Source organism: Lampris incognitus, chromosome 8 (assembly GCF_029633865.1).
Source record: "Lampris incognitus isolate fLamInc1 chromosome 8, fLamInc1.hap2, whole genome shotgun sequence".
In the NCBI taxonomy this organism is placed as follows: domain Eukaryota; kingdom Metazoa; phylum Chordata; class Actinopteri; order Lampriformes; family Lampridae; genus Lampris; species Lampris incognitus.
The window spans coordinates 45,420,514-45,434,618 of NC_079218.1; the positions used below are offsets into that span (position 1 = coordinate 45,420,514).

The 14,105-nt window shown below is 45.6% G+C and overlaps 1 protein-coding gene across 1 annotated transcript in view; it reads left to right on the plus strand.

Moving 5' to 3' along the window:
• nbeaa (neurobeachin a) overlaps nt 1-14,105 on the plus strand; it is a 134,350-nt gene that overhangs the window by 103,561 nt on the left and 16,684 nt on the right. Inside the window, exons 37-52 of the mRNA XM_056284328.1 lie at nt 2,666-2,730; nt 2,995-3,103; nt 4,030-4,196; nt 7,321-7,445; nt 7,625-7,774; nt 7,883-7,915; nt 8,266-8,402; nt 8,747-8,864; nt 10,130-10,232; nt 10,378-10,493; nt 10,777-10,889; nt 11,346-11,486; nt 11,627-11,746; nt 11,984-12,136; nt 12,343-12,507; nt 13,116-13,205. Coding sequence (XP_056140303.1) covers nt 2,666-2,730; nt 2,995-3,103; nt 4,030-4,196; nt 7,321-7,445; nt 7,625-7,774; nt 7,883-7,915; nt 8,266-8,402; nt 8,747-8,864; nt 10,130-10,232; nt 10,378-10,493; nt 10,777-10,889; nt 11,346-11,486; nt 11,627-11,746; nt 11,984-12,136; nt 12,343-12,507; nt 13,116-13,205 — 1,905 coding nt within the window. The remainder of the gene's footprint in view (nt 1-2,665; nt 2,731-2,994; nt 3,104-4,029; nt 4,197-7,320; nt 7,446-7,624; nt 7,775-7,882; nt 7,916-8,265; nt 8,403-8,746; nt 8,865-10,129; nt 10,233-10,377; nt 10,494-10,776; nt 10,890-11,345; nt 11,487-11,626; nt 11,747-11,983; nt 12,137-12,342; nt 12,508-13,115; nt 13,206-14,105) is intronic.

Below are 14,105 nucleotides of genomic sequence, written 5' to 3' on the forward strand. Positions count from 1 at the left end.
TCCGAATTCAGGTCACGGGATGCTGGAGCCTATCTCAGCAGTCATTAGGCGGCAGGCATGGAGACACTCTGGACAGGCCGCCAGTCCATCACAGGGCCCACACACACACACATACACACACACACACACACACACACACACACACACACACACACACACACACACACACACACACACACACACACACCTAGGGACAATTTTAGTATGGCCGATTCACCTGACCTACATGTCTTTGGACTGTGAGAGGAAACCGGAGCACCCGGAGGAAACCCACGCAGACACAGGGAGAACAGGCAAACTCCACACAGAGGACGACCCGGGATGACCCCCAAGGTTGGGCTACCCGGGGGCTCAAACCCAGGACTTTCTTGCTGTGAGGCGACCGCTTTAACCACTGCATTACCGTGTTGCCCCTCTCTATCTATCTATATATATCTATCTATATATATATGTACTTTGTTAAAAGAAACACTCAACGGTAGGAAAAATGCTCAACAGATGTGGAGCAAAATAATCCAGTGATTCAAGTAAATTGCTTATGGCATGAAACAGGATTGTACTGTCATATATAAATATACACGTATATATACACACACACACACACACACACACACACACACATATATATATACATACATATGTGTGTATATATATGTATGTATATATCCATCCATTATCCGAACCGCTTATCCTGCTCTCAAGGTCGCGGGGAAGCTGGAGCCTATCCCAGTAGTCATTGGGCAGCAGGCAGGGACACACCCTATTTTGTGTTGGGTAGATTATGTCTTCGTTGTAACAATGCTTCTTGGCAATAAATCTTATATCAGGCAGCTGATTGTCAGCACCTGGGGTACCAGAAGCTCAAAACAAGAGTCAATAGCAACAACAAAATAAGCTGTTTGGCATTGGCAGAGAAGATTTGGCAAATTTTTCATGGGCGCATCCCACATACTCGGCTCCCACAAATGCATGTTCCTTACAAATGTGGCGCCATTTAAAAGAGAAATAAACAAGCTTTCCAACAGTATAAGATTTATTGCCAAGAAGCAATGTTACAACAAAGAAATAATCTACCAAACACACATTTCACAAGTATATGTATACACACAGTCGCACTCGACCCCGAGTGGCCGCCATTGATGATGATAATGATGATGATGATGACATACATACGTACCATACATCATCAGTTCAAACACAGTGGACCAGTTTGATGAGCCAAGTCCTCAAAACTTGAGAAATTCCCTCCATATTTGTAATCAGTTCTCTTCTAACTTTCTAGGTCATCCTCAGCATATTTCATTTCAAGCTGAATTTCTCTAATAATTGTCCATGTTGATATTCCTGTTTGAGTGGCAGGTCAGAATTACAGTCGTGTCGGTGTCTAGTTACTGACCCGCCCTGTTGGGCGCCCTTCCTGGCTGAGTCCGCAATGAGCGCATTGCAGATGAAACACAATATAAAAGGAAATGCTTCATTACAATTACAGAAAAAAACCCAAATATCAATACATGGTCAGTATCATGGCCACAAACCATATTTGTTTTTCATGCCATTTATATATATATATATATATATATATATATATATATATATATATATATATATATATATATATAGTCCTGAGCCACGGTTGATTTCCCTTTTAAAAACTCAATTGAAACCGAAAGGTTATCTCATTTTTCAAGCTTAATGACTTTTCCATGCTCCAGGGGTCCATTCGTTTTTCAACAAAGGACACCAGACTTACATTCAAAGCTTATAGTCCCAAAACCAATATTGAGTGTTGCTTGACGAGTATAACGTATTACAAGTACAACAGAGTAGTACTTACTTTAACAGAGCCGCTAGATGAAGGCATCCTCAGCTGCTCTTTTTTCGAAACGCTCTCCATTTGTGTGGGGACATTTTGTTGACTGCTGGCAAAAATTTTTGAATTTTTAGAAACGCTCTTGTCCTCATCTCTTCTGTTGTCACAACCTCTGCCCACCCCTCTGTCGTCCCGTGTGCCCGGCTGGTTTTGTACCGTCAGACACCTGACTGCTCTGTTCTGCTGCTCTCCTCTGTCCGCGGCAAACTCGGCTCTGAAAGCACCTGCCCTCCTTCTCCGCCACTCTCCATACCGTCCAGCTTCTTGCTCCTCGCTCTCTCGTTTCCTCCCTTCTGTCCTCCGGCTTGACGCCAGTCAGCATGTATAGTATTACGCCTGGCCTGCATCCTTGGCCGCCATTAGGGGCTCAGGGGAGTGAAACATAGCCCGGGTATTGATCCTCCGGATGGGAAGGGTAACTGGAGACGTTCCCCCTGTGTTCACCACCACCTCCATCGGGGCCAGTGGAGCTAATGGAGCTCCTTTAGTCCACGCTTTTAAAACATCGCTCTTAGCCTGCTCAGAAACCCACACATAAACACTCGCGCAGACTCACACTTCGACACTTCAGGAGTTCCTATTGCGTTCTTCCGTTCCTCGGTTTCCTCGTGTCCACCGTCATCACCACGGTTTCGCCAGCGTTTCCCTGGCGGGATTCATAATTCAGGGGTCAGGGCAGGGACTGAGGAGTAACGGAGGAAAACTGGCGCCTAATAACTTCAACGTGGCACACAGGTTAACATGGTGTGGCGAACAGTTTTGGTCATGTTAATGAGTGTTTCGTTTGACCCGTAGGAGTGGCAGAACTCCATCCAGAAGAATGCCGGGCTGGCCTTCATCGAGCTCATCAATGAAGGAAGGTAACGCGTCACATCGCTCCCTGTCAGTCACACGCCCGCACTCGCACGCCCTCATTCACACTTGGCGACCAACTGGCACATTGAAGCAGCAATATGTGTAAATGTCTAATCATCGCAGTCCCGATGTCGGTGCAAGAGTTTCCAGCGTATCTATTTTACAAGCCCTCTCTCTCTCTCTCTCTCTCTCTCTCTCTCTCTCTCTCTCTCTCTGTCTGTTACTTCCTGTGCATCTCTCACGCCACACACTTTGCTTTCTTTCCCCAGACTCCTGTGCCACGCTATGAAGGACCATATTGTACGTGTTGCCAACGAAGCAGAATTTATTCTCAACCGACAGAGGGCTGAGGACGTACACAAACATGCTGAGTTTGAGGTGCACAAAAACACTGTTTCTGTCCGATTATGGGGGGGTGTCTTGATATGGTGTGTGGATTCACATGTAGTCATCATGGTCAAGGATATCAGTAAAAGCATTCAGGTCGAAAAAAACTATATATATATATATATATATATACATACACACACACACACACACACATATATATATATATACATATATATATATATATGTATGTATGCTTCCAGTGTGGAAAGAGGGCTGCGCAAATTCATGTTTGCAGCGACCTCACCCAATTCTGGTGTTGGAAGATGGCGGTGCGAACTTACGTTTGCGGCAGCCTCACCCAGTACCGTCCATGCAGTGTCTTTGTCGACGTCTGCGTCTAATGTGTCTTCATTTGATGGCTGGGAGAGCTGGTGCTGGATCGGCTGGGAGAGCTTGGTCTGCTGCGTCCTGTGGGCCCAGGGACCACGGCCCCGCCTGGAGCTGCGCCCAAGGAGGAAACACTGAGGGCGGTCTGACCAGGATGTGGAAGCGGGGCAGGCTAAGCTAACTGCTAGCTCATGCAGACCGGCAGTTCCAACAGTCATCCTGGCGTTCGCTTTCTTGGACAGTGAAAAAGAAAAAAAGTTTTCTTTTTTTAATGTTGGATGTGTTTTTGTTGTTTCTGTAGTTTTCTTTTGTTTGGATGTGTTCTTGTAGTTTTGATGTGTGTTTTTGTCTTTTTTCTTCTTTTTTTTTTATCTGAATAAGAACAACGACCGTCAAACAATAACACCAATGAACCATATCTGCCTCTTTCCTCTCTCTCTCCCTCTCCAAATCCTTCTCTTTTTTTATACCCCGTCTTCCCTTTGTTTCCCATAACCATTTCTCCATGCACTCCCGCACCTCCTCCCCCGGCGTTTCTTTCCCTTTATCACTCCTCCTCCCTCCACTCCACTCCCTCTCTCCTGCAGTCTAACTGTGCCCAGTACGCTGCAGACCGGAGGGAGGAGGAGAAAATGTGTGATCACCTCATCAGTGCCGCGAAGCACAGGGATCATGTGACTGCCAACCAGTTGAAACAGAAGATCCTCAACATCCTGACCAATAAGCATGGGGCATGGGGGACGATGTCGCAGAGGTGAGTGGACCGTCGATGAGCATGTGGGAATCAAATTATGCTCGCGTCACGGGATGTTGTTTACGAGGGACACTCCAGAGAAAAACTACTGCAGTTGCACATGATGAAACCCGCACCATGATCTAGGCTGAGTGCTCGAGCAGAAACCCTCCTGCATGTGGGAGGAAAGGGTTAAGTTCAGGTATTTCATAGAATAGAATAGAACAGAATACAACTTTATTGCGCAGCCAAGGCTGAAAAAACCCATTTTGTCTCACCAGTTACAATAAAAACATCACATTACATCGTTACAGCGAATCCCTCATCACATCACACAATTGTGCAGCCAACATACATGTAGTATACAGCATACATTTAATGCAGAAGAGTCCAGATGAATGCACTTTGCTCATGAAATTTATTGCACTAGGAACAAAAGGTCCCTTACAGATCTTTTTGTTTGCCAGTGGCCCTCTGTAGCGTCGCCCTGAGGGGAGCGACTCAAACTCAGTGTGGAGGGGCTGTTTAGTGTCACCAATGATGAACAAAGCTTTCCTATGTACAGCTGTACTGTAAAGCTCATCCAATGGCTTTTGTTGGCGGCGTACTATCTTTCTTGATGTTTTGATGGTCCTGGCTAGCTTGTTTTTGTTTTTTCGTGTCAAATGTCCATACCAGATATATTAAAGGGCAATTTCGCCAGTTTTTATGTGAAAGTCCAATCAGCGTTGAGCGTAGATATAGTCAAGTGAAGCAGTACATTCCTCATGGCATGCCATACCTACCAAGAAATCCAAGTTCTCCTGGTAATGGAGCCGTGCCGGCGGTGCCTACACGTATCAGGATGCGTTGTGGGCCAACTTCTGACAGCCAAACTCCAAGTCCTTGCAAAGCCTGCCCAGCTCAGGGACGCAAGCGTGTCTTGCAGCTCTGTGTACAAAGAACGGCCTCTTGAAATTTTCGCTCTTCGATCAGAAAACCGAAAAACGGGGGCATCCGGGTGGCGTGGTGGTCTGTTCCGTTGCCTACCAACACAGCAATCGCCGGATCGAATCCCCGTGTTACCTCCAGCTTGGTCGGGCGTCCCTACAGACACAATTGGCCGTGTCTGAGGGTGGGAAGCCAGATGTGGGTATGTGTCCTTGTCACTGCACTAGTGCCTCCTCTGGTCACTCAGGGACGCCTGTACCGGGGGGGGAGGGGGAACTGGCGGGAATAGCGTGTTCCTCCCACGCGCTACGTCCTCCTGGCAAAACTCCTCGCTGTCAGATGAAAAGAAGCGGCTGGCGACTCCACATGTATTGGAGGAAGCGTATGGTAGTCTGCAGCCCTCCCTTGATCGGCAGAGGGGGTGGAGCGGAGATCGGGACGGATCGGAAGAGTGGGGTAATTGGCCGGATTCAATTGGGGGAGAAAGAGAAAAAAAAAAAGAAAAGCGAAAAACGACATGAATTGAATTGGATTAGTTTTATTGACGACAAACATGCCTTCTCGTATCTTGCCTGGATGCGACAACAACAGAAAGAGGAGAGAGGAAGGAGTACGCGTAAGATACCACCAATCACCAACGGATGTTGAACAGAGCAAAGAATGGGTCGAGCCATAAAACCCCCCCCCCAAATATGACGAGAATGCACTGACATCAGTGCGGGGACATCTTCGGGTATGCTCTTTGCCTTTTGCAGCAGATGACTACAACAGGGACAGTCATTTCAGCTGTGCGGTACTCTGGTGTATATTCATACTGCATTAGTATCGCATTCATATTCTGCACATATTTTGACATATTTATTTTTCTACTTATATTATAAATTGTAGTATAATGCGCATATTTTTATGGATTTCTTATTTTTCTTATGATTTCACTCATGCTTATATATATATTTTCTCTTGTAGAACGTGAGCAACTGTCACTTGACACCCCTTGGGGAGCAAGAGAGTATTTCTGATTATGTTGAGGGTTTTTTTTTAGCCATGCAAAACCTGGACTGGTCACTGAGTTTGAAATGGGTGTTCTTCAAAACGTCTTTTCAGGAAGACCTGCCGGGCTGCGGATAGATCTAGCTACCTTTGAATTAACGCGTATCGGCCATGTAGAGAACACCGGCATGTACTGAAACTTTGTTTATCGAAAAAATAATAAACATTTTGTGTTATGCATTGATGTTTCATCCATTTTTGGTCTTACACATTTTTTAATGGTTAACTTTGTTAAAAAGTGCATAGCAGGTCCTGTTTAGTTGTCTTGTTTCCATAACAGGGTGAAATAAGGCTTTATAAATATTATAATTAAAAAATATAACGTAACTATATATTCTAATCCAAAATTCTCATCTAAGTAATAATATTTATAAATATTAAACTTTTAAAAAACAAATAGGCCTATAACCAGACATTGTTTACTCTACACTGTACTTTCAGCACCCCCGCTGTGTGCATTGCACCCTCTGCACACACACCCCCCCCTTTGCGCCCCTGAACCTGCATGTTAACAGTCATTCCCTCTGATTTCCTACTGTAGAACCATATGCAAACACACACACACACACGTTCAGATGATTAGCGCTTGTCATTCATAACTGCCTCCAAGCAGCCACACTGATAACAGTGATATAAGGACACGAGACATGTGACATGTGACATCGCCCTCTCTCATGTCACTAAGGAACACTACAAGTAATTCATCCACCATGTCCTGCAGGCTGCTAATTGGCACTTTTTTTCTTTTTTTTCTTTTTTTTTTTTTGGTCTTCAGATATAAACGAATCGTTAATTGAATTTTCTGTGCTGCGGCCCTGATAAAAGCGTCCTCAAATTAACATTCCCATCACACCTATTAAAATTTGAAACAGCCAGCTAATATTGATAATTTCCTTCCCCATGCAAAACCCTTTAGCCTCTGCTGGGAGCAAAAGCCATCCTCCAGGATCGGCTCCTTTGTTCTGTTCGGAATTACCCGCTGCTCCTTCCGACATTGATTAAACAGGCTCCCCGGGTAGAGACGGTGTAATCCGTCTAAATCAAAAGCGCTTTTGATTTCAGGATGTTAACGCTTGTGCTGCTCTTCTTTTTCTTTTCGCTCACCCAGATTCAGTGACGGTTGTTTTTTTTTATATCTTTGCTCCTCCCCTTTATTGGTCTTTAGCCAATTACATGACTTCTGGCGTCTAGACTACTGGGAGGACGACCTCAGGAGAAGGCGGAGATTCGTACGGAACGCCTTTGGATCCACCCACGCTGACGTGCCGCTCAAAACCTTGGAGGAGTATGGTCAGTTATGCGTCCTGTCGTTTCCTGTAGCATGACCAGAATGGAGACGATCTACTGACCTACATATAGTCAGCTGGCGGATGCTTATTTCCATTCCTTTCTGTGATTCCTGTCCATCTCTATACATACCCACACGTGTACACACACACATATGCATGTGAAAACACTCCCTCAAACAGGCACAGAGGAGGGGGAAGAGGGGTTTAAGTCAAAGAAGAGCTTCCGCAGTCAGTCGGTGGTCAGCCAGAACCCGGAGGCAGAGCTGATGCTGGAGGGAGACGATGATGCTGTCAGCCTGCTGCAGGAGAAAGAGATTGACAACCTCGCTGGTGCGGAACACACACACACACACACACTCACACCTTCACAAACACACCTTCTCATCCTCTCGCACATTATGCTGAAACAGTAAACTCTCTTATCGTTCTCATTTCTAGTACGTTTCCGTCCACGACTTTTTACTTCCAGAGGCAAGTTGGTCATTTGGACCTTTTACAGACACTAACCATGGAGCTGAGACCCAACATGATTTACTAAAATGTCGTTACTTAATGAAATCAAACCGAATACCGACCGTAATCCAATGGCTGTTCTGTGACTTTGACACCTGATGAGTCATTTACTGCAAGTAGGCTTTGCAGCAAAGGAAGTAAAGAAATGATCACACGTAACTAACATAGACTGTACAACCTGTACTGTTGTCGTTCTGTCCTGTGTATGATCTGAAAGATTACTGATGTCAGCGCTAAGAGTTATTTGTTCGAAAAAAAAGTAATGCTTCTGAACCTTTTAACGTTACGAATGTGCATCACACGCATAGGCCCGGTTGTGCTGAGTACTCCGGCCCAGCTCGTAGCCCCTGTAGTGGTGGCCAGAGGCACGCTGTCCATCACCACCACCGAGATTTACTTCGAGGTGGACGAAGAGGACCCCGCTTTCAAGAAGATTGATTCCAAAGTAAGGAAACAGTCTCTTGTGTTTATGGCTGTTCAGCAACGAGACTAGATACTGAGGAGAAGGAAAAAATGGTTGTGATTTCAAACTGTCATCCGAAGCAGAATATCCTCTTACAAGAAAAGGTCTCGATCGATCTAACTGGATTGTTTTGCTCCCAGGATTGTTTCAAAAGTGCGAGTGTGAATACTGTGTAGAAGTGAGTCACAGAAAGTTGAATGTGTCCAGATGAAACATTGTGTCCAGATGAGCTGATTCAACTTTCTGTGACTTCCTTTACCAGGATTCTCAAGCACACATAAAGACACGCGTGGAAGTGAGTGTTAATGAATTTGCAACCCGAACAGGTGTTGGCGTACTCCGAGGGTCTTCACGGCAAGTGGATGTTCAGTGAGATCCGTGCCGTGTTTTCCAGACGCTACCTGCTGCAGAACACCGGACTGGAGGTCTTTATGGCCAATAGGAGTAAGATTGCAGATTTCTCATCACTGAAATAGACCCACTCTTATTCAAGACCCGAGACGCTTCTCTCAACTCATACAGTCCATTGTTATAAATACTTGCTATCGGTTGTATCATATTTCTAACTCACCATCTAGATAGGTTTGATTTTATAAACCGGGCATGATTTTATAAACTGGATTACTATAAACAAAGCCCCCCTGACGTTCCTTGACCCAAACACATGGGATGTCTTGGTTCTGGTGTCATGCAGTTATTGCACTCGTAATGGCACTAGTCTCCTGTTCTACTTGTTAGGATACTTAAAAGGCTCATTCTTAGTATTTTACTGTCTTGTCAACAAACAAACAAAATATAAATATAAAGCTTTATCATCAAAACTAGCTAGCAGAGTCCGGGTAGCATGGCGGTCTTTTCCGTTGCCTACCAGCACAGGGAACGCTGGTTCAAATCCCCGTGTTACCTCCGGCTTGGCCGGGCATCCCTACAGACACAAATGGCTGTGTCTGCAGGTGGTAAGCTGGATGTGGGTGTGTGTCCTGTCTGCTGCACTAGCGTCTCCTCTGGTCAGTTGTGGTGCCTGTTCGGGGGGGGGGGGGAACTGGGGGGGAATAGTGTGACCCTCCCGCGCGCTATGTCCCCCCGGTGAAACTCCTCACTGTCAGGTGAAAAGAAGCGGCTGGCGACTCCACATGTATTGGGGGAGGCATGGTAGTCGGCAGCGCTCCCCGGATTGGCAGAGGGGTTGGAGCAGCGACCAGGATGTGGGGTAATTGGACGGGTAAAACTGGGGAGAAAAAGGGGGGAAAATCAAAAAAAAAAAAACAAGCTAGCAAATATATTTTCTGCTATCGTTCAGACAATATAGTACATATTCCCTTAGCCAACACTGAGAAAAGCACAGGACACACACCCATTAGCATGTTCTCTGTTTTTTTACGCATTACTCAGCCACTTTGTGTATATCTTCTCCCTCTCTTCATGTGCCTTCTCTGTCTACATCATTACATCAGTTCTTAACTGCTTGATTAAATATTGTGGTGTTGCTCATTGGGTAACTATAAAGCGCCAACACCATCAGCGTCACGGGTTAGATTTACACTGAGACCACCCACTCCAAAACACCATCTCTTGGTGTTGTCAGGCCATTTGGATAGAAATATCAACCGAAATGATATATGCCACGATTTTGCCCTGCGTCAGTTAAACTTTAGTCACGTGGTGAGTGATCAACCTTGCATTAAATCCTTTTCTTTTCCTCTCTCCAGCGTCTGTGATGTTTAACTTCCCCGACCAGGCCACAGTTAAGAGAGTGGTCTACAGCCTACCACGGGTGGGAGTAGGAACGAGCTACGGTCTGCCACAGGCCAGGTACATACAACATAAAGCACTTCATTAATTACTCAATTTATTCAATGAACAATTCATATGCAGCCAGTCAGTTGGCCAGTCAAGATAATAATAGTGGTTTTGTGTTGCAGTTGGCATTTCTGTTCCAAAAATCTGTGTTTCTCAGGCGGATTTCCTTGGCAACCCCCCGTCAGTTGTTCAAGTCCTCCAACATGACTCAGCGCTGGCAGAGGAGAGAGATCTCCAACTTCGAGTACCTCATGTTCCTCAACACTATCGCAGGTTGGTGGCAGCTCCGCTGATTCGACATGGAGAGTGGCACATAGAAGCAGCTTGAAGAATGGTTTACAGTTAAAAAGCACTTGACTGAGAATGATGTATTTAGTTATGTGACCAAAGTTCCCCAGAATTTGTCTTGTACGAATGGCTTACCCCCCGGGCTAACATAATGTTGTCATACTGCAGCACCATCTTCAACAGCACATCGAGATTATTCTTGAATAGAAGTGATGTCAACCTTTTCACGTTTTCCTTTTCCTACCCTTTACTTCCTGTTCTCCTCCAGGGAGGACCTATAATGATTTGAACCAGTACCCTGTCTTCCCCTGGGTGTTGACCAACTATGACTCTGAGGAGCTGGATCTCACTCTACCTGGCAACTTCAGGGACCTCTCTAAGGTAGGAGCACGCGCCGCTTGTTTCCATGAGTTTCCCATGAACTTTGTATGTGCTGGTAAGCAGGTGTCCCCACCAAAGAAACGGCACAAGACAAAGTTTGCAAGCACCTCTGAACACCTCCATCTTAGAAGTATTACGTCTCCATCATGTGTGACAATTTCACCAGCAAAAGTAAAATAAATTTCAAAGAAGTGTTTTTTAGTTAAGTTCTTGTGATTCCCTCCCCCCAAGATTGACCTTCAATAAAGTACTGGAATGGATTGGTGGTAGTTAGCATCTTTTTTTTCGTTACTCTTCATCTGTTTTTGAAGAATAGTGCCTGTGATTCAGACACTGGCAAGAGGTAGAAGAACATTGCCTTCATGACTCGTCAAAGAACATTGCACTCTTGGTTCTCAGACGTGACACCTTTTTAAATCATCTGTGTAAGACCGTTATTAATTTGTTTTTGTCTAGCCAATTGGAGCCCTGAACCCCAAGCGGGCGGCGTTCTATGCGGAACACTATGAGTCGTGGGAGGAAGACGGCACACCTCCACACCACTACACCACCCTGTACTCGACCGCCCATTCAACCCTGATGTGGATGGTCAGGATAGTAAGTTCTAATACTGAAGAGCAGGCACCCAGAAACCCATACAGACACATAGCCAGAACTGCCCTCCTCATCTCCTCCCCGTCAACACGCATCACAGACAAAAGATGTGATCTGAGACGAATATATCTTGTCCCCTGCAGGAGCCCTTTACAACGTTTTTCCTCAACGCCAATGACAACAAGTTTGACAATCCGGAGAGAGCGTTTTCTGGCATTGGTCGCTCTTGGAGGAACTGCCAGAGGGACACGGCAGACGTCAAGGTACACGGCTGAAATGAGCAGACACCAAAACATATTACGAAGAGTTGTTCAAAAGACTGTAAAACCATCAGCTGACTGAAACTGATCAGTACTGAGGTGAACATGAAGGAGACTAAATGTGTGTGACATCTTGAACAAAAAGCTCAAGATACGTTCGCTTTACAGGTCAAGTGAACCATCAAGTGAAAGTAAATAAGAAGAACAGTAATAATGAATTGTCCCTGTCATGACCAACAGGAGCTGATCCCTGAGTTCTACTACCTGCCAGAGATGTTCGTCAATAGTAATGAGTACGAGCTGGGTGTGCGCGATGACGGGGTGCCTGTCTGTGATGTGGAACTTCCTGCCTGGGCCAAGAAACCGGAGGACTTTGTTCGCATCAACCGCATGGTTAGAGAGGACACGTTCCTTTCTAGAATACAATTATTGGAAATAAGTACAAAGTAGAAATAGCATCTATCTGGACTTTCAAACTGTTGGGGATGAGGTGCATTAAACTAGTGCTTCACCTCTACTGAGTAGCTTAAGATAGGGAGACTGCCTCAGCTTCAGGCTATATCACATAGCTTTTGTCTTATCTTTGTTTCATTTTCCAGGCGTTGGAGAGCGAGTTTGTGTCATGCCAACTTCACCAGTGGATTGATCTAATATTTGGCTACAAGCAGCGAGGTCCAGAGGCAGTGCGAGCTCTCAATGTTTTCAACTTCCTGTCCTATGAGGGAGCTGTCAACCTCGACAATCTAGAAGCCGTGCAACGAGAGGTTCGTCGTCCTGTGTCACCACATAACTTTTTGTACTAACCGATTACTGTAACCATTCAGTCAGAGGGCGGATCCAAAAACAGACACGGGGCAGAACTGAGGCAGGCTTTACTGGGTAATCAGGCAGGCAAACAGTCAGTAACAGGTAGTCAATCTAACACAGGCAAACAGTACTGAAGGGCAAGGCGAGGCAGGCTTTCAGTTAGCAACAGGCAGGCAGTCCGATCAGGCAAAACAGTACCAAAAGAGGAAGGCAGGTAACCAGAGGCAAAGGCAGGTTAAGGTCAGCTTAGGCAGCCAGGCAGGAACAAAGGCTGGAATTTTAAGACATAAGGCAACAAACATGACCTGGCAGAAAGTAACTGTGAGCAGCCCTCTATATGCCTCTGTATGTGGTGATAGCTCAAGAGGTAAAGCAGGTCATCTGGCATCTGGAGGGTTGCTGGTTCGATCCTGGGCACCTCATGGGGAAAATGTCGAGGTGTCCCTGGGGAAGACACCTAAGCCTTAGTTCCTGGTTGTGAAAATGAATTTCTTAAACGTTGATCTCCTTTCTTGCTCACTGTTCCGGTACCTGTCTCTCTCTTTCTCTTTCTATTTTTGTCTAGACAATGGAGGCCCAGATTCAGGCATCTGGTCAGGTTCCCTCCCAGCTACTAATTGAGCCACATCCACCCCGCTCCTCAGCCATGCACCTGGTGAGACTGCCTCTGTATCTTACTGTAAAGTTTAAGCAGGGATTGATGGCTTTGATGTAATGTAGAATAGCAATGTTCCACGTCTTCTTTTACAAAAGACATAAACCACAATCTTAACACTTTTGCAGAAATAACAAAAAAAACTTCCTGATCCTTAAAGCTAGAGTGCGAGACTTTTACATATAAATTAACGTTCAAGCCCTTGCCAAATGAGTTCACACAATGCTGACCAAGCCTATCACCGCCAGGTAAATCTCTCTGTATTTCACAGTATACCAGAGTTTTAAATCTGGTGTCTGGGGTGGCATTCCCATGATGGAGTACGGGTAATGATGCGTTTTGTGTCATCCAGCAAACTCTGCCTCTGATTGGTTAAGGTTAGGGTAGAGTAAGGGTTAGGTTTGGCCAATCAAAGGCATGCGAACGCTTTCGTCACACGGAAGTTGGATCTAAAAGTGTTTGGAAAAACGATAGGCGTGATGCTTTGCCAGAGCTGAAGTGGCAGTGGAGTAGTTTCTGATGCTCCTGAGAAACAAGCACGAAACCGTCCAGATCCATGGCACACCTGATGCGAATTGCGAGCACGTCCTACTAAACGTCCCTATGAGACATCCCTTGCAAGTCATCTGTGAGTGAGTGACCAAAATTTGTGACGCATAGCCCACGCAACGGCGCCGTGGGAAAAAGTAATTGGGCATTCAGAGGAAGGATTAAAGTTTTAAAAAAAAGCAATCAACAGTGAGGGCAAACATGGATAGCCACTGGTGTAGCTTTTCCTCGTTGGAGAGTGCTGAAAGAGGAGGAACTTAGGGCAGACACAGATGCTACGGTACTGCTCTTGGACAGGTTGGTATTTGTAAAATATTTGGAGTAGGCTATGTAGCTATTACATTTACTCTA